Genomic DNA, 24,622 nt, shown 5'->3' with positions numbered 1-24,622 from the left:
CTTATCTATCCCAAGAACTTAAAAGATAAACTCACATTTATCATATTTTATATTGTACAAGACAATCTTTCCACAAAGTCCCACGGATCTACCATTCTTTGTTTCAAGACCTTTAAATTCAGTCAACTTCTCAGATTTATAAACAATGTCTCAGAGTGTGTTAAGACTTTAAAGAGGGAGAAAGAGCTTAAAGTATATGACCCACATTAACATTATGAAAACCATGAAGACTGGCCTAAAACATCTCAGGAGCTTGAGAAATTTATCTGAAAACAAGAATGACTCATTTATGAAGACTAAAGTAAAACCCAGGTCCCCCTCTAAGTGCTTCCTAGAGTTGCCACTGACACAGTTTGCTGTGTTCTTTAGGGAGACAAATATACTAGTCAAATCTTCAGTGAATTTTATAAATAGCAATGTTTTCGTTTTTCAAATCACCACTTATCATGCCAAACAGTATGAAGAGCAACTAATTTGATAACTGATTTTACCAAAGAGTAATACCTGTATATGACTACATTTAATATTTTAGAGCTATTTTAATACACTAAAACCTATACCCAAAACATATCTTAAAATGCAAAAAGTTGGAAATTAAACTAAAAAAATTTTTTATTAATACATCTCTTTCCAAAAAAAGGAAGTGAGGCAGTTTACAAAAATAAATATTATGCAACAAAATAAAAAATAGCCTCTACAATTACAAAAGAATTGTAACCTAAAATAAAAGCACTTCTCATCTATCAAATTAGCAAAGCTTTTGTAAAATCAGTACTTTAAGGGATATATTTAACAGGAACTTTGTATATTGTTCTAATCAACAAAGAAAAAATAAAAGTTAAGAATTGGTAAAGAGAAACAAAACTGTCATTATTTACAGATGATGACTGTCTGCATACAAAAATGAAAGACTCTGGGGCGCCTGGGTGGCTCAGTCGTTAAGTGTCTGCCTTCGGCTCAGGTCATGATCTCAGGGTCCTGGGATAGAGCCCCGTATTGGGCTCCCTGCTTGGCGGGAAGCCTGCTTCTCCCTCTCCCACTCCCCCTGCTTGTGTTCCCTCTCTTGCTGTGTCTCTCTCTGTCAAACAAATAATAAAATCTTTAAAAAAAAAAAAAAAAAGAAAGACTCTAAAGACAAATCATTAGCATAAGAGAATTAAACAAGTGGTTATAAGATTAATATACAAACACCAATTACATTTTTATATACCAGCAACAGTTAGAAAAAGTAATTTAGAATAAATTTTAAATAGCAACAAAAAATAAAATATACCCAGAAATAAATCTAACAAAACAAGGCAAGGCTCATGAGAAAGAATTATAAAACATTACTGGAATTCAAAAAGAAGGCCTAAATTATACTATGTTCATGGATAGACTCAATGTTATCAAGATGTCAGTTCAACCCAAAAGAATGTATAAAGTCAATGCCATTTCAATCAAGATCCAAACAGAGGTCAGTGAGGAACTTGACAACCTGATTCTAAAATTTGCATGAGAGACCAAAGGCCGAAAGACAGCTAGAATATTTGTAAAAAAGAAAAATAAGTTTAAAAGGGACCAGCCCAAGAAATAAAGACAACACTCAAACGAATTTCAGGTGAATTAAGAACTTAAATGTAAAAAGCAAATTAAATAAAATATAGGAAAGATTTCTTCCATAAGACACATAATTACCGGAGAAAATACTGATATATTCGATCACACTAAAATTAAGAAATTCTGTCTAAAAGATATTACAGAGAAAATAAAAAGACAATACGGACAATATGTAGCTGATAAAGGATTAGTATCCAGAAGAATTCTAAAAATCAATAAGAAAAATGGTCAAAAAATGTGAAGAGACATTTTCCAGGAGAGGAAATATGAAAGACCAATAATCACATGAAAAGATATTTACCCTTATAAATAAAACCACTATGAGAAACAACTTTCCATCACCAAATAGGTAAAATTTACAGATTCTCACAACACAAATGTGGATCAACAGCCTACTAACTCTGTTAGTGAGCATCTAAACCAGCACAATGACTCTGGAAAACAATTTGCATTATCTCATAAAACTGAAGATACTCTTTATGACTCACCAACTCAGTTATGGAGATTCTTGCACGAAAACATCAGTAGACATGCGTGAGAACCCTTGCAGAACATTATTCATGATAACAACAAAAAGGTCCATCAGCAGGATAATCAATAAATTAGCTCTAGTATAATCACTTAATAAAATGCCCCCAAGGTGGCGCCTGGGTGGCTCAGTCGTTAAGCGTCTGCCTTCGGCTCAGGTCATGATCCCAGAGTCCTGGGATCGACCCCCACATCGGGCTCCCTGCTCTGCGGGAAGCCTGCTTCTCCCTCTCCCACTCCCCCTGCTTGTGTTCTCTCTCTCACTGTCTATCTCTCTGTCAAAAAAAAAAAAAATCTTAAAATAAAATAAAATGCCCCCAAGAATGAAAATGAATGAATTACAACTACACTTTGGAAATGCACTGAAAAAAAAAAAAGCAAGTTGCAGATGAGTATATAGAATATACCATTTTTATTGTCTAGGGATGATCAAACTATTTTCTTTTAAAAGCAGGAGGATAAAACACAAAGTCGAGGGTAGTGGATACCTGGGGTGGATAAGTTGGATAGACATGCTCCTAGAGTTACCGATCACTCCATAGAGAAGTTTTCACTTCTATTCCAGATTTCTGTGCACTGAAACAGAATTATCTGCTGCACAAACAATGTAATTATCTATTTTAACTTGTATTTACCTATAAACACAAAACAACACTTCATACTAATCCGCAGCTGACCATATGTATTTCAATACAAAACACAAAAAACCTCCAAAGATGATTCCATTTATTTTATTTTATTTTTTTTAAAGATTTTATTTATTTGAGAGAGAGAATGAGAGAGAGCATGAGAGGGGGGAGGGTCAGAGGGAGAAGCAGACTCCCTGCCGAGCAGGGAGCCCGATGCGGGACTCGATCCCGGGACTCCAGGATCATGACCTGAGCTGAAGGCAGTCACTTAACCAACTGAGCCACTCAGGCGCCCCAAGATGATTCCATTTATCACTGGTGAGTACTTGAGAACCACTAGCGCAGGTGACAACAGGATTTCCTACCTAAAGGAATAGTCCCTAGGTTCACTAACAATCAGTATTAAGTATTTAAAAGAGAAGTATTATATTGTAATAACCTTCAAAAGATATGAAGAAGGAATTTAAACACCTACTTTATAGGACTTTATATTTGGTGAAACAGAAACTGTTAAAAAGTCTCAGTCTGAGAAACTCTAGTATTCTAAAAAAAGAAAGGTATTTAACTTGGCATCCTGGATCCTGGAAAGGAAGAGGAGGCTTCTTAAAATGAAACAATTTTATTGTTGGTTTCAGCTATGTTCCTGTTCTTGAAAGAAAGTTCATCAGAACAAATGGACAGGTCCTCTATTATTACTGTCCACACAGGATATCTTAAATTTTGAGAAAACAGCTCTGTGGTCTTTCTCCAAAGATTAGTAAACATAGCTCTTTCAAACACTCTTCCAAAGCCATGGTCTCCCGAAGAACATTCAAATGCCTATGAGTTCACGAGTCAAGTACCCAGCTCTAAGTTCCTGACCTAATGGTTTAAGATATATAGCTTTCCAATGAGCTGATATGAAGAAACAAAATACACATTAAAAAGATTCCAGAACAAGGTGGTATGATCACTGGGTGGTACAATACGTACTGTTGTATCATACTTCTAGAATGCTGAAATGAATTTATAGAGAAGGCAATTTCCTTCCAAAAGAAACTGGAATGATAAAACCCAGAGGACAATGGGATATATTTTAGGCATAGGGTGACAGCAAAGGACTCTTGAGTAAATAAAGACAATGAGTTTGAGGAAAAAAAAAAAAAAGATTTGAATTCAAGGACACCATAATCTTTTAGAAAGCAAAAACCATGATAGAGAACTCTAAAGGCAAAAGCAGTCATTTATAACCATTATAACCATCAACATGAGTGATTTTTTTTTAAGATCTATTTATTTGAGGGGCGCCTGGGTGGCTCAGTTGGTAAGCGTCTGCCTTCGGCTCACGTCGTGATCCCAGGGTTCTGGGATCGAACCCCACATCGGACTCCCTGCTCCGCAGGGAAGCCTGCTTCTCCCTCTCCCACTCCCCCTGCTTGTGTTCCCTCTCTCACTATGTCTCTCACTGTCAAATAAATAAATAAAATCTTAAAAAAAAAAAAGATCTGTTTATTTGAGAGAGAGCGAGCTTGAGCACAAGCAGGGGGAGTGGGAGAGAGAGAAGCAGGCTCTCATCAGCAGGGAGCCTGGTGCAGGGCTCAATCCCAGGATCCTGAGATCATGACTTGAGCCAAGGCAGACGCTTAACCAACTGAGCCACCCAGGCGTCCCAACATGAGTGATTCTTTAAAGATTCCTAGAGACACCAATTTCTTACTGATTTAAAACACCTGAACAGAAAGAAAAAAGGAGGTAGGTAGACAGGGAGAGAGTAAGGACACAGATATTGTGAAAATCATCTGCTTCTGAGAACAAGAAGAATATCGGAGTTAACTCCCAATTCAAAAAGTATCTCAAATGAAATGGCTTTAATATAGCCACGTTCCTAACAAGACTGCACACAGGCACCAGGGATGAAGCTGCATTTTTACACAAAACAATCAAAAACAAAAAATGAACCAATGCCCACAGACTAAAAGAAAGACTTTTTGTCAGGGCGCCTGGGTGGCTCAGTCGTTAAGTGTCTGCCTTCGGCTCAGGTCATGATCCCAGCATCCTGGGATCGAGCCCCGCATAGGCTCCCTGCTCTGTGGGAAGCCTGCTTCTCCCTCTCCCACTCCCCCTGCTTGTGTTCCCTCTCTCGCTGTGTCTCTGTCAAATAAAATCTTAAAAAAAAAAAAAAAAAAAGACTTGTCTTTAAAGTCGTAATTTTTTTGTTAGAATTCAATCACTCCTACTTTTTAAAAATATTTATGTAATGCCATACTTGTACTTCTATAATTTAATATAATAACCCAACCACTCAAACGGTCTTAGAATAAATCTGTTAAAATTCATCCTTTCAATGAAATAAAAGTCCCTATTAAATGGACTTTATTCACTTATTTAAGTAACAAATTTATCATACGCCTATTGTATGCCAAATTTTTACGATCTTTAGTAATCCTATTGTCATTATCTGTAAAAAGTGGTGTACTTTATATAATCAAATGTGATGCAAGTCCATAATTTCTTACCTCTGTGATTCTACATTCAAAAATCCTAAACAGCATTTTCATAACATCTGACAACAAAACACAAATTGAACTAGTGTGAGGCCATCACAGTCTTTAATCACCCTCAAATGTGAAAACGTTTCGTTGTAGAAATACTGAAATTTTTGCTGCAGGTGTTAGTTAATACAGACCCACTTGACAAAATTTACTATGATTCCCCAAGTCAAGTGCCTAGCTCTAAGTTGCTGACCTAATTAGGGGTTAAAACACAGTTCCTGACCTCGATGAACACATATTGAAGAAAAAGATAAATACACATTTAAAAAGATTCCAGCACAAAACGGAATGTCCAAATGACCAAAGAGTGGTACAAACAACAGGCACTGTTTTATCATTTCTGGAATCCTCATATCTAAGACACATCTGTATTTTAAAAGAGCTTTTATTCATCCATCACAGCTAAAGGTAAACATACATACATGCTCGGTATTGTCAAGTAAATCAAGATTTAATGATACTGCGTGGGATGTGCTCCTCCAAGATGGAGCGGGGACAGAGCCCACCAGGTGAAGTACATTCAGCAGCAACACAGGGAGATCTCACTACAAGAGGGCACCACGGGAATGAAAACTGGTGACGTCTCAGAATAAAAGAACTCTGCAACGGTGGGGTGTGAAGGCTGCACACTGGGAAGAGCAGAATGAGGGTGCACCCCCTTTCTTCATGGGTCTTCTCCTGAAGACCTAGAGTATGAGCGTCCACAAAGAGTATGTCTGCTAGTTTTTCTAGATCCTCTAAAGAAGGTGCTTCAGAAAGACCAAAACTTGAGAGAGAAAGGATGCTGGAGCCGGCAGCTCTACCAGCGGAGCAGACGTGCAGGCATGCCAGACCCATCTGCCAGAATCAGTTCTCCCTCTCCGCGACCACAGCAGATCTGAGACTGGCCACAGGGCCGCCCAGCAGCGCTGCATTTTCCAGCCCCCGCACCCCCGCCCCTGGTATGTATGAGGTGGCCAGGTGACTAAATGCTCTCAGATGGCAGATGATCGTATGCCACTTTCGGGTCTTGGGTCTTAAGAATTATGGGGCCCTTAGGTGGCTCAGTGAGTTAAGCGTCTGACTCTTGATTTCAGCTCAGGTCATGATTTCAGGGTTGTGAGATCCAGCCCTGTGTAGGGATCCACACTGGGCATGGAGCCTGCTTGGGATTCTCTCTCTCCCGTTCCCCCTGCCCCTTCCTTCCCATCTCTAAAATTAAAAAATAAATTAAATTAAATACAAAAAAAAAAAAAGAATTAGGCATCCGCCCTTCAGCAGCGTCCTCCCATCGGGAACACAGAAGTGCCTATCACCCAACTTCAACCACACCACACACACAAGGACAACACCCTAAGGCACGGCAGATCATGAAGATAAAAGGACCCTGGGTCCCAGGACCTCTGTGTGGATCACAGCTACCCTGCTGCCCACTTACCTCAGGACTACCACCCGAGCGAGAAACAAACTTCAATGTTTTTATACTACTTTATCGCTGGACTCTTTGCTACTGTGCCTCAGTCCTTACCTAACAACGCTGATGAGGAAGCTACACCATGTGCGAACCATCCCATCCCACCTGTCCAATTTCAAGAGCCCTATCTAAAAGGCAAACTCCATCTCGGGATAATCTAGACAAAATTGCCGTTTCTCAGCCTCATCTGCATTTTGTGGCCATAGCCCCAGAGAAATAGGAATTCGTTCATTCGGCAAACTTTTGAGCCGCCTACTACTATATAAAAGGTAGTATGTTCCTCACTAGGGATAAAAAGTCAACGGGAAAAAGAAAGCAAATGAATCCCTCCCCGGGTCAGGTCCTCCGTACTGCACGCTTTTCACCCAGAAGGCAAGCTCTGCCCTGTCTCCAGAACTTTGTGGGGCCTTTCCCGTAACAGGTGCTCAGGAAGTGGCTGTTAGGTGAATGAATGAAGAAATCAATAAATTGAGTCCTGTCCTCAATGAACTCAGTCTAATAGGGGAAACAGAGAAAACAATATAGTACCTCTTACCTCATGGGCATGCACAATGTTCACGGATTTTTATTTATTTATTTTTTAAGATTTTATTTATTTATTTGACAGAGATAGAGAGCACAAGTATGCAGAGTGGCAGGCAGAGGGAGAGGGGGAAGTAGGCTTCCCGCTGAGCAGGGAGCCGGACGTGGGGCTCGATCCCAGGACCCCAGGATCATGACCTGAGCCGAAGGCAGCCGCTTAACCGACTGAGCCACCCGGCGCCCCAATGTTCATGGATTTTTAGAAATGAATGTATCAAACAACTTAATGCAAGTGCCATGGAGGGGCAGGAGGCATTAGAAATCAGCACAGTCTTCCTGGCAAAGCTGAAATTTGCATGAGTTCTAAAGAACAATTAGAAGGTAGCCAAATAAATCCAAAAAAAAAAAAAAAAGGTAAGGCCTCAAGAAAAGATGTGGCCCCTGTGCCGGGTGAACACGTCTACGATGACTGGTTCCAGTCATACAATGAACACAACTAGTACTCCTTTGAATGCTACCGCTTCCCTTAATTAAGTCTACAGCTGAATTCTTTCTCTAGCGTTTGCATCACCCCGCTTGCCTAATGTGAACTGCTGTTCAGATTTAATTTTCATTTTTAATCTAAAAATCAGGACTTACTGGACTCATTCTAAAAAGTCCTCTATCGTACAATCAAGGAATCTCAAGGTTGATAGGAATCAGGAAGGTCACTGCATAAAAGTTCTTGGAAGTCACTTACCCTGATCAGCTATATTCAGATCTCCTCTGCAGTTGCATGGGATTTTTTATCCTTCTCCTATGGCATGTCTGGTTTTGCCTGAGTGTATTTGTTGATGTACACATCCTTGCTCCCCCACCAGACTGCATGCTCTTCATGCAGCATCCACATTCTTCTTTATCTCATATTCCTCCCGTGCTCAATAATCAAAGGCTTGGCATGACATCATCTTTTCACCCAACCCCGTCAGCTCTGGCAGCCCCTGTCAAGTCCCATCTACTTGTTTCTGGGCGCAGCCCCATTGCTCCTTTCGGTAAAGATGAGATGCTGCACCTTTTTTCCTACGACCCACAGCCAACCCCACAGGTAGAGCTACCTTCCTGCTTCTAATGCCAATAATGCCACATTACTTCCTTTTTCGCCTCCATTTCTATTTTGGGTTAGGGCTTAATCCTCTAAGCATTAAAAAAAAAAAAAAAGGAACAAGTTCCAAATAAACGATCCCATTTGTAGGATGCAGAATGTCTGTATCTCAGAAATTGTCAGATGCTTCCTGGCAGATGTTTTAAGCCTGGAATCATCAATGGCCTTTCCAGTTCCATCTTTTGTTCCTCTGACAAGGTTACTGTGCTTCCTTGAGACTTCCTGTTTGAATAACCACACACTTGGGCGTTCAAAACTCCCATGTGTTCATTATTCACCATAAAAGGGACCTGAGGAAGTAACCAGGCAGTTGAACACAAAATAATGTATGAACAGAAACAGCTGTGTGTTAGCAGGATGGACAAAAAGACAGCAGGGATCTAGGCACTGCTGTGAATTTCAAAAACAAGGTCTATTTAGTCAGGCATGGTTAAAAGTCTGCTGATTCAGAGCATTAGTGACCCGTTTCATAATTTAAAGTCACTAGAGATGTGAATAAGTCTGTTTCCAGTTACTACTTCCAGCGTCTCAGCCCCACCCCCACCCTTCCCAACAATCTCCCTCTCGTGGGAACAAAGCTGCCTCTCCTTTCTCTCACAGAAAATGGCAATACCAATTCAAAATATTTCATGCAAAAAAAATTAATACCTATTTTATTTCCCAAACCAAAAAGCAGATCCCCCCCACTTCCCCAAGGGAGTTTCCTATAAAAACACAGGAAAGCAGAGATACAGGTACACAAAGGAAAACACAAACAGCAGCAGAGAAAACAAGCCTACATTCTCCAAACATCTGGAAAGTATGTTAATTTCCAGAATCAGTCCATCTTTTGGTACCCTGAATTCACCATCTGTGTCTTGTGCTAGGATATAAGAGCTTTAAAGTGGACATAAGTTTAAAACCAAAACTTTTATTAGAATGGCCATAAAACTGAATGACCCCCAATTCCACCAGGAGTTGATGCTCACTTATTTCTTGGCATGTGGCAAGAATGCTGAAAACAGCAGTAAACAAACCAGCTTGAGCCTCTAAAGCAATCCTGATAAAGTAAACAAATTTTATTACAGCTGTATTACAGATGTTCCCAGAAACTTTCATAATCTAGTAGAGTTCTACAAATTTGGTTTTCAGCAGACTGTCTATCCCATGAACTTACCTAAAATATTTGCCATAAATTCAACTCTGTAGAGAGCCACTCTAAAAGTTACTCCTAGACACTCAACCCCACAGAACATGACCCTTTTTCCATGAAAGGCAATCATATGACCAAAGCAATTGAAGTACACGATTGTTCTTTTGGTTTCCAACTGCCCTCTCCCCTCACATCCCCAGCCACCCACCCCCATCCAAGGAGGCTCATCTCTACCAGATCATGGTCTGGCATTAAAATGGCAATAATCTAAAAATTTGGTGACACCAAAACAACAGAGGTCAACAGTCCTATCAGAATAAGGTCCGAGACAAGCAGGAGCCACTGGGGGAGGAACCACAGCACAGAGGTGCAGGTGGACAGACCAACTGCTAAACCAAGGCAACTACACCCTCACATGAAAATCCACATCTAGATCGAATCATTTTACGTTGCCAAGTTACTCTCATTTATTCCTCAACAGTTCCTAATAGATCCTCAACAGTTCCTAATAGATCCCAACATATCCTAACAGATCCTAATAAAAGGATCTCTGCTCTTGAGAACATCTGGGCAGACGGACCATTCTTTCCTCTAATCAGGATTTGTGTTGCCAGAGCCGGAAAATACCACTTCCCAGTCCTGCCAAAGAACAGAAAGCCCTTACAACAAGAGCTGTTCAACTCAATGTCATCTAGATATCACCATCCCCTCTTCAAAGACGGTGAAGCTCTTCTCTTAGAAATAGAATCCTTTCATTCTCCTGGAAGAAAACTGATGGAAAAGCTTTGAGGAAAATACTTACGCTTCTGTATTTTACCAACTGGCAAAAAAAGAGGGGGTGCGTTTTAAGCCCAACATTCAGCCCTCAAATGTAGCAATGGGTACCATCCCACCCAACCACCCGTAAGAAAGGAGCATACCTTTAAACACGATTAGTCACTAAGATGTGATGATGTAGCCACATGTATCACAGAAAACACAATGTGTGCTAAGCAGGTCTATAAAAAATGTAGAAAAGGTAAGACGGCGATTCAGTACTACTTAAAATGTAATCAGTCAACTCACACCTGTGAGGAAAAACCAATCCTAGAATCTCAAGTTCAAGAAGTAGGGGGTAGTCTGTAGCGAGGCAGCGGCACAACACGCAAAATCTAAGCAGGAACTATGACCTCCCCTTCAGCGATCAGGCAAAAAAAACCACAAATAAAAATTAGGTATCTAAGAATCCCCTGATTGAACCTTAGCTCAGCATGCTCTGGGGAAACTAAGGAGATATAACTTAAATAAAGGATAGATACACAGAGAAGATACATGAACTAAATAGACAGAGATTTACAAATTAGCACATACAGAAACCCAGATGAAGGGGGAGTCACTTCTGAGCCTGAAAGAAATCTCCTAGGACTCCTAGGACCACAGTAGTTACATATCAATCAATCCATAAAAGGTTGATTAGACCTATTTAGTTGGCAAACTTGAACAACAAAAAAGCCACCACGCGGGGCGCCTGGGTGGCTCAGTTGGTTAAGCGTCTGCCTTCAGCTCAGGCCCAGATCTCAGGGTCCTGGGATCAAGTCCTGCATCGGGCTCCCTGCTTGGCGGCAAGTCTGCTTCTCCCTTTGCCCTCCCCCCACCCCACTCTCTCTCTCTCAAATAAATAAATAAAATCTTAAAAAAAAAAAAAAAAAAAAGCCACCATGTAAGAGTTAGAATTTACTTGGAGCAGAATGGAAATGAAATAAAACTTTGGAGATGGACCTGGCAGCCTTATCTTTAAGGATGTCAGATAAAGTAAGCAACTGAACTAAATTCAACAGTTCTCAACAACCAGAAAAGAGTCATGGATAAGGCAGAAAGGAGATAAGGCGGCACTCCCCTGACCACCCTTCAGGAAATGGGGTATATGGTATACTTTTCCTATCAGTAGACACTGACAAAACCCAGGATCTCATTCAGAAATTCAATAAATTCCTTAGAAATTCCTAGAAGCATTAAGAGCTAAATATTAATAAAACTCTAGCATAAGTACCCCAAACCTAAAATTCTTCCATTGCCAACAATCCTCTGTTCTTCATAAAAAGTGCAAAGCCCTCTGTAAAAGCAGCAATCCCAATCCAGAGCCCCTCAAGCAGGTCTCTCAGAGAACCTACTTTCATTTCACCCCTCAATTAAAGATCTTTCTCTAGTTCTCTATCATTCATGGAGTCTGTTCTAACATGGTAGACTAGGAAGAGCAGAACCTATCCATGACAAGTCTAGATTCCAACCTGAAGTCAGAATGTCACTAGTGACCTCAGAGAAGTCACTAGTCACCTCACATGATTATTCCATAGGATGTAACAACAGTTCTCAATTGTTTTTGAGGATTCAAAAAGGTAGGAAGGGGCGTTCTCCATGAAAGGTGATTTACTTTCTTCTGTCTCCTAATTTTCAGGATCCTCGTCTTCTCAGAACCCATCATGCATGTCTTCACTACTCCACGGAAAGCAAACAATGCCTTCACCATTATCCAGTTACTTTTAGATCTTTAAACAACTCACCCTTCCTGCAAAGTCCTTCATTCCCATCTGCTATTTTTCTTCAAGACCCACGAAGCTCTTCCTGGCTAACTTCAATCTACGCTCTTCAGTGTCCCAGAGTTTCAACTGAATTATTTTTACTATGCTTATATTCTCCATTGATTCCCTCTGCTTGAATGTTTTTGTCTCATCTCCTCAAACACATTACAAATTACCTGAACATAGAGTGTCTCAACATCTGTTGTTACCCACCCATCGCTTATTACAACAGCCCTAAATGAAGGATTTTCCCACCAGGGTCACCTTATTTACAGAACACCTTTGCCCACTAACTAGATTTACAATCCAATATGCTCATCTCTTTTTGGTAGGTAGCTCTTTTCATTTACTTGGAAATACTTTACAAAATTTCATAAACTTCTCTAGGAAAGCCACACAATTCAAGCTTCAGACTTACTATTCTGAAAGGCTCAATGAGAGGAAGCCATTACTCAGAACATGTCAAACGAAAGAAGATGGGGTCTTCACACTTTAAGTAATTTATGGAACATTTAGATTTCACCACAGAAATTAAATAATAAGTTATATAAAAACCAGGTATTGTAACCAAATCACAACGACGTAGACATTCTTAGAGGATTCTCTAAACCTGCAGCAAAACCCGCAAACCTACGATTTTACCACTTGAAATCACAAAAGCATCAACCAAAACCACTACCTGCTTAAAGGTACGTGAGAAGAGCAAAGACACATGGGTGCTCTTCCCACACCATTCCCCACACTTCTCTTCCTGAGACTTTCCATGAAGCTCACCTGAATGCTTTCCTGAAAGCATTCTGCAGGTACTTCAATTAAAACCATCTGTCCACTCACCTAAGAAACATCTGTTAACACCTATTATTGCTAGCGACTGCTGGTAGAGAATAGAAAGACAGTACGAGAAACAGATCTTAGATGATTAAGCCTCAGATTTCGTGCACTACCATTTTAAGCCAAAATCACCAGTATGTTATTTTGTATACCTGACTGAAAAGTTTAATTTTTTTTAATTTGAGGAATAATTTACACACAATGAAGTACAAAAATATCAAATATACAGCTCCGAACTTGTACATATCTATACATCTATGTAACCTCCCCCCAAATCAAGACAGAACATAAAGTCAGAACTAAGAGCTAAAAGACTGGCCATTAACCTTATCTCTGAAAACACTGACAGGCGCCTCCTCTGTAGTCACTGTCATGGAGAATCAGTTTGGTTAGCAGAAACCTTCATGTACTCTGTGATTTATCATCACAAAACAAAATTCACTGAGTCCATAACTCTACATAAGACCATTTCCATTTTTTATTTTAAGAATTTTAAAAAAAAATGTGAAGGAGGCTGATTCTCGATCAATATTTCCAAGAACTTTCAAAACAAAAAGATAATAAAAATCCAAAGAAGATGATATAACAAAAATTCCATGTTGCCTTCCATATAACAGGAAGCGGCCACACAGTTGGAAACAAAGAGTAAAAGAAGGGAGCCCAGGGAATATAACTCCAAAAGTTTTAAAAGAAATCATGTAAATCCCCTAATTCATCTCCCAGCCTTGCCACAGGGTTCTCCTCCCACAAGAGATCTGAGAGCCCCATTGTCTGAGAAAGAGATAAGTCTGCTTTATTTTAATTCATGAATATGTAGCTTCATAGGGCACCAGGCTGACTGGGCCCAGTTATTTTAGGATGGCCTCCTGGAAGAGCCCATGGAAAGAAAAGCAGATGTACTTAATTAGTGTCCCCACAGTCTGGCACAATACTCTAAAACCTCAGAGACATTTCTATAAATGCGTTTTCTGGTAACCACTTTTAGCAAGCTATCAATTTTAGGCACTAATGAGCAAACATCTAACTTTTATCATTTTATAAGAAAAGAGATGCTTGCAAATCCTAGCAAGGAAGGCCCTCTTACAAATCTAAAAGCAAGCAACTTAGGCAAGACAACAGAACCAGCACACAGTCATCTTGGAACTTTACCCTTTGAAACTGACAATTTAAGATAAGGGACAGATTAATCCCTTATTTTTAAAAATGTTCTCAGGAATTTGGGGCAGTAAAAATAAACAAACAGCTCTGCTCTGAGCTTTGACACTTTTCCCTGAAACTCAAACAGAACAGTGGTAGAGCTGTCAATTAGGTACAGCTGGAAACAAGGAACAAGTAAGGAAGCATCTGTTGGTTCTGCACCCGTTAACTCTAGACAAGTAAGTGATGACCGTCCATCTGCCTGACGACTATAACGTGGTTCTTCACTAGCACAGGGAAGAGGGAAGGGTCCCTCGGTATGCCTGTCTTCTAATTGTACCCCAATGAATCAAATAAACTAAAAATGATGCCACACACATAGACAGATATGTCATTGTAACTCTTCCCCACAACTGCCCTTTAAGATATCCTTGAAGGGGGTATATTTTAACAACGGACATGAGTGCAGGTCCATTTCTAAAGAAAACACACACGATATTAACATTAAATTTTCAGAAATACATATTCACTATGAGATTCAAATCTGAGAAGATAGCTTACTCATATAATTTATCTAGATGACTTCAAATCACATAAAAGTCTAGTTTTTACCCAAAAAGGACACTCACAGATCTTTCAATTCCATGTCAGTTACATCTAACTCAGAACTTTTTTTAAAACTATAGAAATAAAAAAACCATGTACCACGTTTAATATTAGCTATTACAGTGGCGTATGTCTCAAGAAAATAGAGAGATGACCCTGATAAAAATAAACACAAACTCCACAGTATTGCTGAGGAGAATGTAAAGTAGCATGCGATGTCTGGGGACTCCTTATAATTCAGGCATTCATGTATTCACTCACTCTACATACATTTATGGAACACTATGCCAGACACATTGCTAAGCACTGGAGATACAAAGACTCTAGCCTCCATCAAAATGATAAGTGAATGCTCTATGTGCTCACACCTTTCACTTACAACTTATTATATAACATTGAATGCACTGGTCTAGGGCGGAAGTCACAAAATGTGTGCTGTAGAGGCCCAGAGAGTAAATATTTCAGCCTTTGAGGGTCAAGACATACAGTATCTGTTGCAGTAACTCAATCACTTTATAGCACAGAAGCAGCCATAGACAATAGGTTCATAAATGAAACTCATTGTGTTCCAATGGAACTTTATGGATACCAAAATTTGAATTTCATATGATTTTCATGTCACAAAATTTCACTCTTTTGATTATTGAATGAAAAATGTAAAAACATTTGCACGGTGCATACAAAAAGAGGTGGCAACCCTGGGCTGGATTTGGCCAGCAGGCTATAATCTGCCTACATCCCAGTCTAGAGATACAGGTCTCCACATTTAGGCCACAAGTTCCATGAGGTCAGGGCAATGTCCTATGAATCACTATGCGTCCAGGAATTGATATGGTGCTGAGGAATGGCAAGCAATTAACTAATGTTCGTTATACTGAACTGAATTAAAAGACTTAAGTCCCTGACTGTCTTCAAAGACTTCATGGTCAAGAAGTGGTAACAGACAAATCAAGAAACATATATCACTTATAAGTGCTGTGGTAGATACCTACAGGGTGGTGTGAGTGGGACACCTAATCCATGCCTGGGAGAAGGATGAAAAGGGTAGAAGATAGAGAAACTGGGAAAGAATTCCTGAAGGTGGTGACACCTAGGAGAAGAGTTCCAAACCAGAGAAGCAGCCCTTTGAGCATATAAGATGACAAGAGATAAACCTAGAGGTTAAAACAACAGTCCAGATCCTAAAGTGCCTTGTATATCATGCCAAGTACTCTGGACTTTATCCTAAAGGTTTGAGGAACCACTGAAGAATTTTAGCTGGGAAATGATATCATCAGATTTGCATTTTAGAACCATTACTCAGTCCAAAGTGTGGCTGCTTGATCAGAAGGGGCAAAATGGCGGCAGAAAGACCACCAAGTAGTTAGAAAGCTGTTGTAGTAATTCAGGTGAAATTCAGTGGAAAGCTAAAATAAGGTAGAGATAAAGGTGAGGATTCAAGAGACACAGTGGCTGGATATGGGAGGTAAGAGTGGTATCTTGGACAGATTGTAGTAAGGATGGGTGGGAAAGAAAGGGGTGGAGTTACAGTTGCCTAGAACTGACCTGCCTCCAGCAGTGGATCCTATCTGCTCTCCACACAGAGTAATCTTACTGATGAGAGCCTATCAAGCCTGGTTATCTTTTATGAGAGACTTGGCAAAAAACTGGTCTAGAGCCTTAGGATTAAACAGTAGTGCATTCATTGAGATATGACTTTGAGTTGGGTAAGACAGTGAAGAATGAATATAGTTTTGGACATGGCCTTTGGACACCCCAAACTGACCATGGCCAATAAGTCTTTAGGACTGGAGTAAGAGCTGGCCTAGAGATACAAGTTTAGAATTTATTAATTTGCAAACAGTAAATAATGCCTTGAGACTAAGAGGAATTCACTCAAGGAAAGTGAGTCCCATGAAAAAGAAAGGAATCCAAAAATATAAGTGAAAAAGAACAGAGGGAAAAGGAGGAAAACCAAGGGAGTCTGACATCTCTGAATTAGTGTGTACCTGAACTTGTATTTTAAAGCTGGCCTGGAATAAACTAGTCACTCTTCTGAAAGATCTGTTAAAGAAGCAAAGAGTTGCAGGGGTTAGTGCAATAGACTAAGGAGTCAAACACCTACCTCCACTGCGACTTTTGGCAAATCACCACCTCAGGATCCTCATCTTTGCTTTCACTGAGTTGTGGAAGTCTAATCAGTGATAAACTGAAAGTTTCATAAAGTGTAAAATATTATAAAAGCACTCCTGATTTATCATCATCATTACGACAGAGTACGAAAATTCCATCTAAGAGTGTAAACTTCTGAAGACACGACCTTCAATCCTGTATACCTATCAGGTACTGTACTATGTATTTAGTAGGTATTTAAAAAATGTTTGCAGAATATTTGGTAGTAACATGAGAATGTATGCATGGGGGGGTGGGGAAGGAGCACATAGCAAAAGGCATATCCAACTTCCTAAAAGGATTTAGAACTGAAATAGTCAAACCAACCCTCCCACAACTGTGGCCAGTGAGAAAATAACGGGGGGTGGGTGCTTATAGTCCCAACTTCTCTCCTAATGCGTAAATTGTTTCTCTGAATGCTTTAGAAACATGGAGAAGGTATTTACAGAAAAAGCCATGAATTATAGAAAAGGAAAACAGCCAACAGCAACTTTATAAAACTGTGTTCAACTATCGCTGGCCATTAAAGAAGAGCTCCCTAACTTCTCAAGTTGAAACCTGCAACATGTAAATCAGTCCTTTGTGAGACAAACTAAAATAGTGTCCCCTCGGGGTGTGCAAATACCACAGTGAAGTCACCAGAGTGAACTATTCCCTGACACAGTCAGAACCTACCTTGCAAAGATTGTCCTGGGGAAAAAAATTGCTGTTTGTTTCATTTTAAATATACACTGAAAGGAACAGAATAAAATGCAGTATCCTTACATATCAATTATTCTGATTTAGACACACAAAGAAGAAACACCTAAAAAGCATCACTTAATCACTGTTCCTAAAGCTTATAGAAGGAGGTTGGAAACAAATCTGGTCTTGGTGTAAATTTTAGGAGTTCCATAAACTTTGATTGAGTTGGTTTATAAGCAGTTTCTTCCTTAATCTAATTGTTTTCAGAAAGGGGGAGAGCTACCTTCCTCTAAGATTCAGACCCAGCCTGCCAAGTTTCCATCCACAATGACTATCAAGTTAATTAAAAAGGCTATTTAATAAAAGTCAAATCCTCAGCTACAATCTTACTATCAACTATCCCCCTGATACTAATAAAACTTATTATGACTTATTATATAACATAAAAGCCAAACTTTTAAACAGCAGATGAATAATCCATACAGAAGTTAGGAAAGATCCAGAAGTTGAATGCAAAATAAGACTTCTTTTTAGAACAGGGTGCCTGGCTGAGATTTCTCTCCACAACAGACAGAAAATGCAATTCTTGTTCCCACAGCAACTTGAACTGATTATATCTGAGGATACACTGCACCCTGGATTACTGTATATGGTGCTTAAGACATGGCTGCTTTCAGAATCCACACTGATTTTCCTGGCTTCTGTACAAGTGATGATAATGGTACAATGATCTAATTTGTCCTTGCCATCAGTTAAAATCTGCCTTACCGACCACACCCCCCCAAATGGTAGCAGTTAAAACAATAACGTAATTTTATATATACATGTGTATGCATGAAAAGTTTCTGGAAGGCTGCATGAGAAATTGTGAATGGTGGTCTCTTCCAACTTTGCAACTGAAGAGGAAGAGATTCCCTAGTCATTATATGTAACTGTTTTAATTCACCATGTCATGTTTTATTTTTACAGTAAAAAAATGACCTACGATTAATGCCAAAACATGTATGTTTCTTGTAACGACATAAGTGCAGTCTGACTTTGCTTATTTTAAAGTTTACTGCGTTTAAAGTTCAACATCAAAAGGGAGGGGAGAAAAGTGTTGGCTAGCCCTGCTTCTTTCACACTGCTCTCTTGGGAGTTTCACAGGCTCTGTAAGGGCAAAGCACAATATGCATCACTTGCTTAAGGGTATGTGAAATTTGAACTGGATGGGAGATTTAATAGATGCACAAACAGTCATGGTACTTGAATTCATGGGAAACAATGAGCTAGATAGAGCCCATGGAGTAACTGATGTTAGGAACTGAATATGCTGAACATCAAAACACACAATGATATATAAAGCCCTGCCTATATGTTCTAGATCATAACTTCCATGTATACATACATCCTTGTCATTAAAAAAGAAGCGGGGGGGGGAGAGAGAGATTGAGACATCACCCCCACAACACACAAATCTCCCTCCCCTTTTCCACCTTTTCAACCACACACAAATTCCTCTGGGACATCATTTAGGATCCAAGAAAAAGTACAGTAAGTTCTAGTCAGGCTTTTAGAAACTGTCTATCTTAAAAGTCTCAAGTAAATGTTTTCACAGTTAATCACAATACTCATATGGAAACTATTTTAAATAACTTTTTTTAAACCCATAGTTTTATGAACTTCATTTACCACGAATATTACCAAAAACTGAAGAAGATTTTTTCAGCAAAAACAAGTCCAAGCATACATTTTTAGGGTACAAAGTCATGTAAGAGTCCTAAGTAGATGGCCTCTGAGATTTCTTTTGACCTTTAAATGACCATGACCCAAAATTAATATATCTGCTCCCCAAGAGTAACAACCTAACTTGACTGTTACTGTCTTATCTTTTACCTTTGTAACAGAGAAATAATCTTTGAGTAATCTACCTACCTCTGCAATCACCTGAAATAGCCTTTTGCTATACAGTGCCCAGAGCAGAAAACTCAGAAGGCCAAGATTGACAGCCTGACCTTTACCTAAATAACAGATTCGTATTCTGAAATTTTCAGTTGAATCTCAGGCACTCAAATGCTTTCACTTTGAAATTTTTAGTATTTGAAAATAGATTAAGTAAAACTTGGTGGGCATTCCAAATTCAACACAGAAACTTTAATAAGTCAAAGTTTCCACAAAAATAATTGGATATAAATTTCAAAAATAATTTTGGCCAAGTTTAAAAATATAACACCTAAGAGCATATAGCTGTCTAGAGTTAAAGAGTATTCCCATGAAGTCTTAGAAGACCCTAGGTCTCTTGCTGTGTCTTAGAAAGGCACCTGTTCCAACATACTGTTGGTTCTAGGCATTTCCAACACCTTTAAAACACTGAAGTACAGTTTACTTCTTCCATCTCTGAAAAACAGGGGCCCCAGAGTTTCACTTTATGAACTTATTTTCCAAAAGTTCATCTTCCTAATAACTTGTCTAGAAATAAAATGGTATTACAAAGCTGCTAAACACTGCTTTTCTAAAACTTACTCCACACACAGTAATTTAACTACTTTTCAAGGTACTTTTGGTAAGTTATATTCTTTCTCTGGAATCTTGACACTTACATAGAATCTAATGTGCCAGAGAGCAGTGGAAAGAAAAATGCAAAACCATGACCAAAAGAACTATTTGCCTATAAAACATTCCTTTCAAAGACCCTCAAATAATACTAGCCTTACAGGATGATCTGGCTTTGACCAAAGAATGGCTTGGGCCCTATGTTCTCTCTGGAAGTTCATTACTACCAGCTACCAGGAAAATCAATTATTTCAATGCAATGGGGACTGCAGCTCTACAAATCAGATGCCAGTTTCTCACACATATTTTACTCTGTTAAACACAATAATGAATTATTCTGCTTGTTTATATAGTTCAGTGATGAAGAAAAACTTACTTAGACCAAACATGATTTTTTTACCTTAGGATAAAATGTCCATCCTCATCTACCACCCAGCAAAAAAGTTTTCTATACATCCTTTTCCTGATTTCTAAAAGGTCATTCATACATGTTGCTACACTCGTTTTGAATCAAAGTAAAAGGAAAGACAGTAAGGAGAGCCTCTATACCCAGGGACCAAACTGTGGCCAGAAATTACAGCGAGTGCACACTTTCTTTTGTTTTCTCTGTTCCAGGAGTAGCAGTGAAATAGTTTTGTGGTCCTTAATTACCGCTAAACAACTCTAAAGAACAATAACTTTAAAAGCGAATTTCTATTTTAGTTACACATAGGCCATACCGGTAGTAAAAGCATTTGCTTCTCTCAAATTCCCTTCACTAGAGACCCTTTGCTCTCTAGCTTATTCAATAGAGCAAACAGCAATCACGCTCAATCCTGGAGAGAGAGGCATTTAAACAAGATAAAAGTGCTGAAGGTGGACCTTCCTATCTCTGATCCAAGAACGCTCCGTGATGGCCCTGCGAGGAGGGAGAAAAGCGAGACTAGGGGTTTCTGATCAACGCTTCCGAAAAAAATGGACAAAAACAGACCAAATGGCGAATCATCAAGGAAGCGAAAATCTGGTTAAATTAGAAAGAACAGAAAAGCAAACAAAGATGCTAGCGCGAGGCATCCTGGCCCTCGGCGGAATGTTAAGTGCTAGATTTAGTTTAGAAGTTGGAAAGGGGAATATCTGTGTGGCCCATGCTGGGGAGCAGAGAGCCAGCATGCGGCTGTTTGGGCCCCGCAGGCTGGGCCAGGAGGTGAAGATGGCCAGGGAGCTGGGCTGCTGGCGAGCAGAAGCAGCAGGAACAGGGCTGTCACCGCTTACCCAGGTGCAGCGTGAGGTTGATGGAGTTGGGGTACTGCACCCCGGCCAGCATGGTCTGGCTTTGCCACCAGGTGGTGTCGGCCTGGTTGTTGTAGTCGGTCAAGAAGGCTGCCCCGTGCTGCAGGTGGGGCTGCCCGGCGTCGCACAGGTGACAGGACTTGGTGACCCCGGTCACCCCGGTCTGCACACAGTACTCCTCGGGCGGAGCCCCGCACGTGTTGGTGGCCACCACGGTCACGTTGAAGGCGGCGTTGACGAACTCGGGCATGCAGCGCTGCGGCCGCCCGCCCTCGTCCGTGCACTCGTCCATGGCTGCCCGGGCGCAGCCGGCCGCAGCGGCCGCCAGCACCGCCAACACCGGCCAGAGCCGCCCCCGGGGCCGCAGCGCCGGCGCGGCCGGCTCGCTGCCCTTCATCCCGCCGCCCGCGCGCTGGGCCACGGCGAAGGCAAGGGCGCGGGCGCGTTCCTCTCGCCCAGCGGTGTCCCGGGGAGGCCGCTCTGCGGGCTGAGCCTCGGGGCCCAGGGGCCGGACTCTCGGGGCGGGTGGTGGCGGCGGCTCGTACTGGAGAGACGGGCCAGTGGGCGCCGCTGGCGACGACCGCGCGGCTCGGTGGCCACTGCCCGGCTCGCCGCCTCCGCGCCTCCCTCACCCACCCGCAACGCAGCCCGCACTCGGCGCCGACCCCCGACTTCCGAGCGCGGGCCCGAGAGCGCGCCCCCGGGGAGGAAGGAGCAGGGGGTGGGGTCGGCAGAGTGGGGTGGGGTCTGGCGGAGGAGTAAGCCCAACCCCGGCCTCCTCTCAACAGCTCCCGCGGCCCCCGTAGCTGCTCCCCCGCCCTCCTCGCGCCGTGGACTGAGCGTCCGCCCGGGCGACTCGCGGCGGCGGCGGCGGCGGCGGCGGGGGCGGCGGCATCTCGCGCTCGGGCCCGCGGCGCGGGATCGGCGGGGGAGGGGCCTTGAGGGGTGCGAGGGGTGGGCGGGGAGTGAGGGAAGGGGTGGGGGATCGGGGAATGGGAGGGGGAAGAGAGAGGCGGAGGGAGAGCGGGGGAAGGAGGGGCGGCGGGGCGGTGCATGACGGGAGGGAAGGGGAGGCTAAGGAGAGCCCGCGCCCTGGGGGAGTCGGACGCCGGGGTCCCCTAGCTCCGCGTCTCCGGAGGACTCCGGTGGGGGGAAGGGGTAATGGAGGGAGCCTTAAAGGGGCGACGCTGGGTCGGTGAGGTCACTTGGAATCGGCCTTTGGGCCCCGCGCCAACCCGGGGCCGCGGCAACGCGGATCTCCGCCCCACCAGGTGTCGGTCGTTGCGTCCAGCCGGCCGCGCCCTGGGGCCGGGACCCGAGGGACCGGACGCTGGGAGCTGCGCGCAGGCTCCTCGCCCCCGCGGGCCGCCCCGGGAATGCCCCCTGCTGCGCGGGGCGGGGCTCTAGCCTTTTCCAAGGAGAGGTCCCGGGGCGTCCGGGGACATACACGGTCCCCGGAGAATTCAGGGCCTTGGTCTCAGCATCAAAATGAATTTTCTGAAGCAATTTCCTGCCTCTAAGGTGTAACCCATCCTTCAACAGGGGCAGAGAAGGAAGTGAAAGGGCTGGGAATGGAATGACATTTTTCCCCTGGGTAGGCAGACCCACTGCGAAATTCTTCCACTGTGTTGTTTATGTTCCCCATCTTGCCTTTAAAAGACTCGAAATTATCTGCATCTGACATCCTCCTTTTCGGGCCTGCTGAGTCACGGAATATTCTCCGTGCCAGAATGACTCAGTTCACAGAACCTGAGCCAGAAGATCATGAGTTTTAGTCCCAGATCAGAACCTGGGCACTTACCCAGTGCTGATACGACAAGCAAGGACCGGGAAAGGAGGGTGCTGTAAAAGTGGACGGCCGGGGTGGTGGCTTTTAAACGTTTGGAGTCCCCAGGCAAAGTGGATGCAACTAGTGGATGCTCATGAGACAGATTTTTTTTTAACTTTTCCAGATCTTAATAGTAAAGTGAGAATAATAAATATATGCCCCCACCCCCCCCGCTCGAAAAAAGCCCAACCCCCCCAAAAGAAACAAAAAACCCCAAACTACGTTTGGATTCAGTAGCTCCGTTAAGAGAGTGGGGGTCTGAAATAATGAAGTAAGTAAATGTTAGATTACTATGGTTGGGGTCAGTGTTAACTCCAAGAGTACTTTAAGGATAATGGTCTGGTTGGGCGGGGGGGTGGGGGGTGTCTTGCCAAAATGCTGAGTTTGCTTAGCAGGCACATGGATCACTTGTATTGTTCATTTATTTGATGAGCTGGGTGAAGGTGATGCATGACTAAAAGTCTCTTAACTCCTCATCCTTTGGCACCTCCGCTTTGGAAGAAGAAACTTGTGGGACTGTGAGTAACAGTATTTTAATCCTTTCATATTCGAGTTGAAGCAAAATAAATACATTCATTTATACCTAAAGAGGATGATATTCTCTCTCTTTCATTGTACTTGAGAACAAAGACATATAGGACGAAGATAAGAATGTTAGTTGTAAATAAAGAATGTTAGTTGTAAAGGTATTTCTAATAAATATAATTAAGTAAATACATTAATGCATTTGCCCTTAGAAATTTTCAGTATTTTATTAGATATTGGCAAACAGAACAGTGGGGGTCCTTTTGTTTTCTACCAGGTTAAAACAGATTAAGGTAAGGAAATACCCAAGTTTGCAAAATCAAAATAAATGTTTGCTGTCGCTGCTCCCTTTTGGATTCTAATATCCAAGGGTAACTTTATTACTTCTGCCCCAAAATTTCATTACCAGAACCTCATCTGATATTTGTAAAGCCCATAAAGAGACTTTGAATTAATTTCTAAATTCTATTGCTCATGGGAATGTGACAAGGAAATATCTATTTTGGAGAGAGGTAAAATGTAACCGGGCCTAGGCCGGGGGGCTTGGTAAAAAAAATTAAAACAACAACAACTTTGCTCCATTGTTTGAATTCTGATTCAAACAAAACAAAGGTTAAAATAAAAATTTTAAGACAATGTGGAAAATTTAAATGCTAATTAGATATTTTGTGATAACAAATTAAGTATTTTAGGTACCTGAAGATTTTACTGTTTACTAAATAGACTTGGTTTTTTTTTTTTTAAAGTGAAAGTGTGTGAGATTTTTTTTTTACTTAAGGTTACCCTGTGGGGTTTTTTTTCGGGGGGCCGGTGCAAAGGGAGAGGGAGAGAGTATCCTAAGCAGGCTCCAGGTCCATCAGGGAGCACAACGTGGGGCTCGATCTCACAACCCTGAGATCATGACCTGACCTGAGCAGAAATGAAGAGCTTAACCGACTGAGCCACCCAGGCACCCTGAGGTTACCC

The 24,622-nt window shown here is 41.7% G+C and overlaps 1 protein-coding gene across 1 annotated transcript in view; it reads right to left on the bottom strand.

The window, feature by feature from the left end:
* LAMC1 (laminin subunit gamma 1) overlaps nt 1–22,134 on the bottom strand; it is a 136,062-nt gene extending 113,928 nt beyond the window's left edge. The window contains exon 1 of the mRNA XM_045877283.3: nt 21,286–22,134. Within this exon, the coding sequence (XP_045733239.1) occupies nt 21,286–21,700 (415 nt within the window). The 5' untranslated portion in view covers nt 21,701–22,134. The remainder of the gene's footprint in view (nt 1–21,285) is intronic.
* Between the last annotated feature and the right edge of the window lie 2,488 nt (nt 22,135–24,622).

The sequence above is a fragment of the Mirounga angustirostris genome, unplaced genomic scaffold, assembly GCF_029215605.1.
Source record: "Mirounga angustirostris isolate CCGP_5_RB_7025 unplaced genomic scaffold, mMirAng1.0.hap1 SCAF_6, whole genome shotgun sequence".
Lineage (NCBI taxonomy): Eukaryota > Metazoa > Chordata > Mammalia > Carnivora > Phocidae > Mirounga > Mirounga angustirostris.
This window is presented reverse-complemented; position numbering and strand designations above follow the sequence as displayed.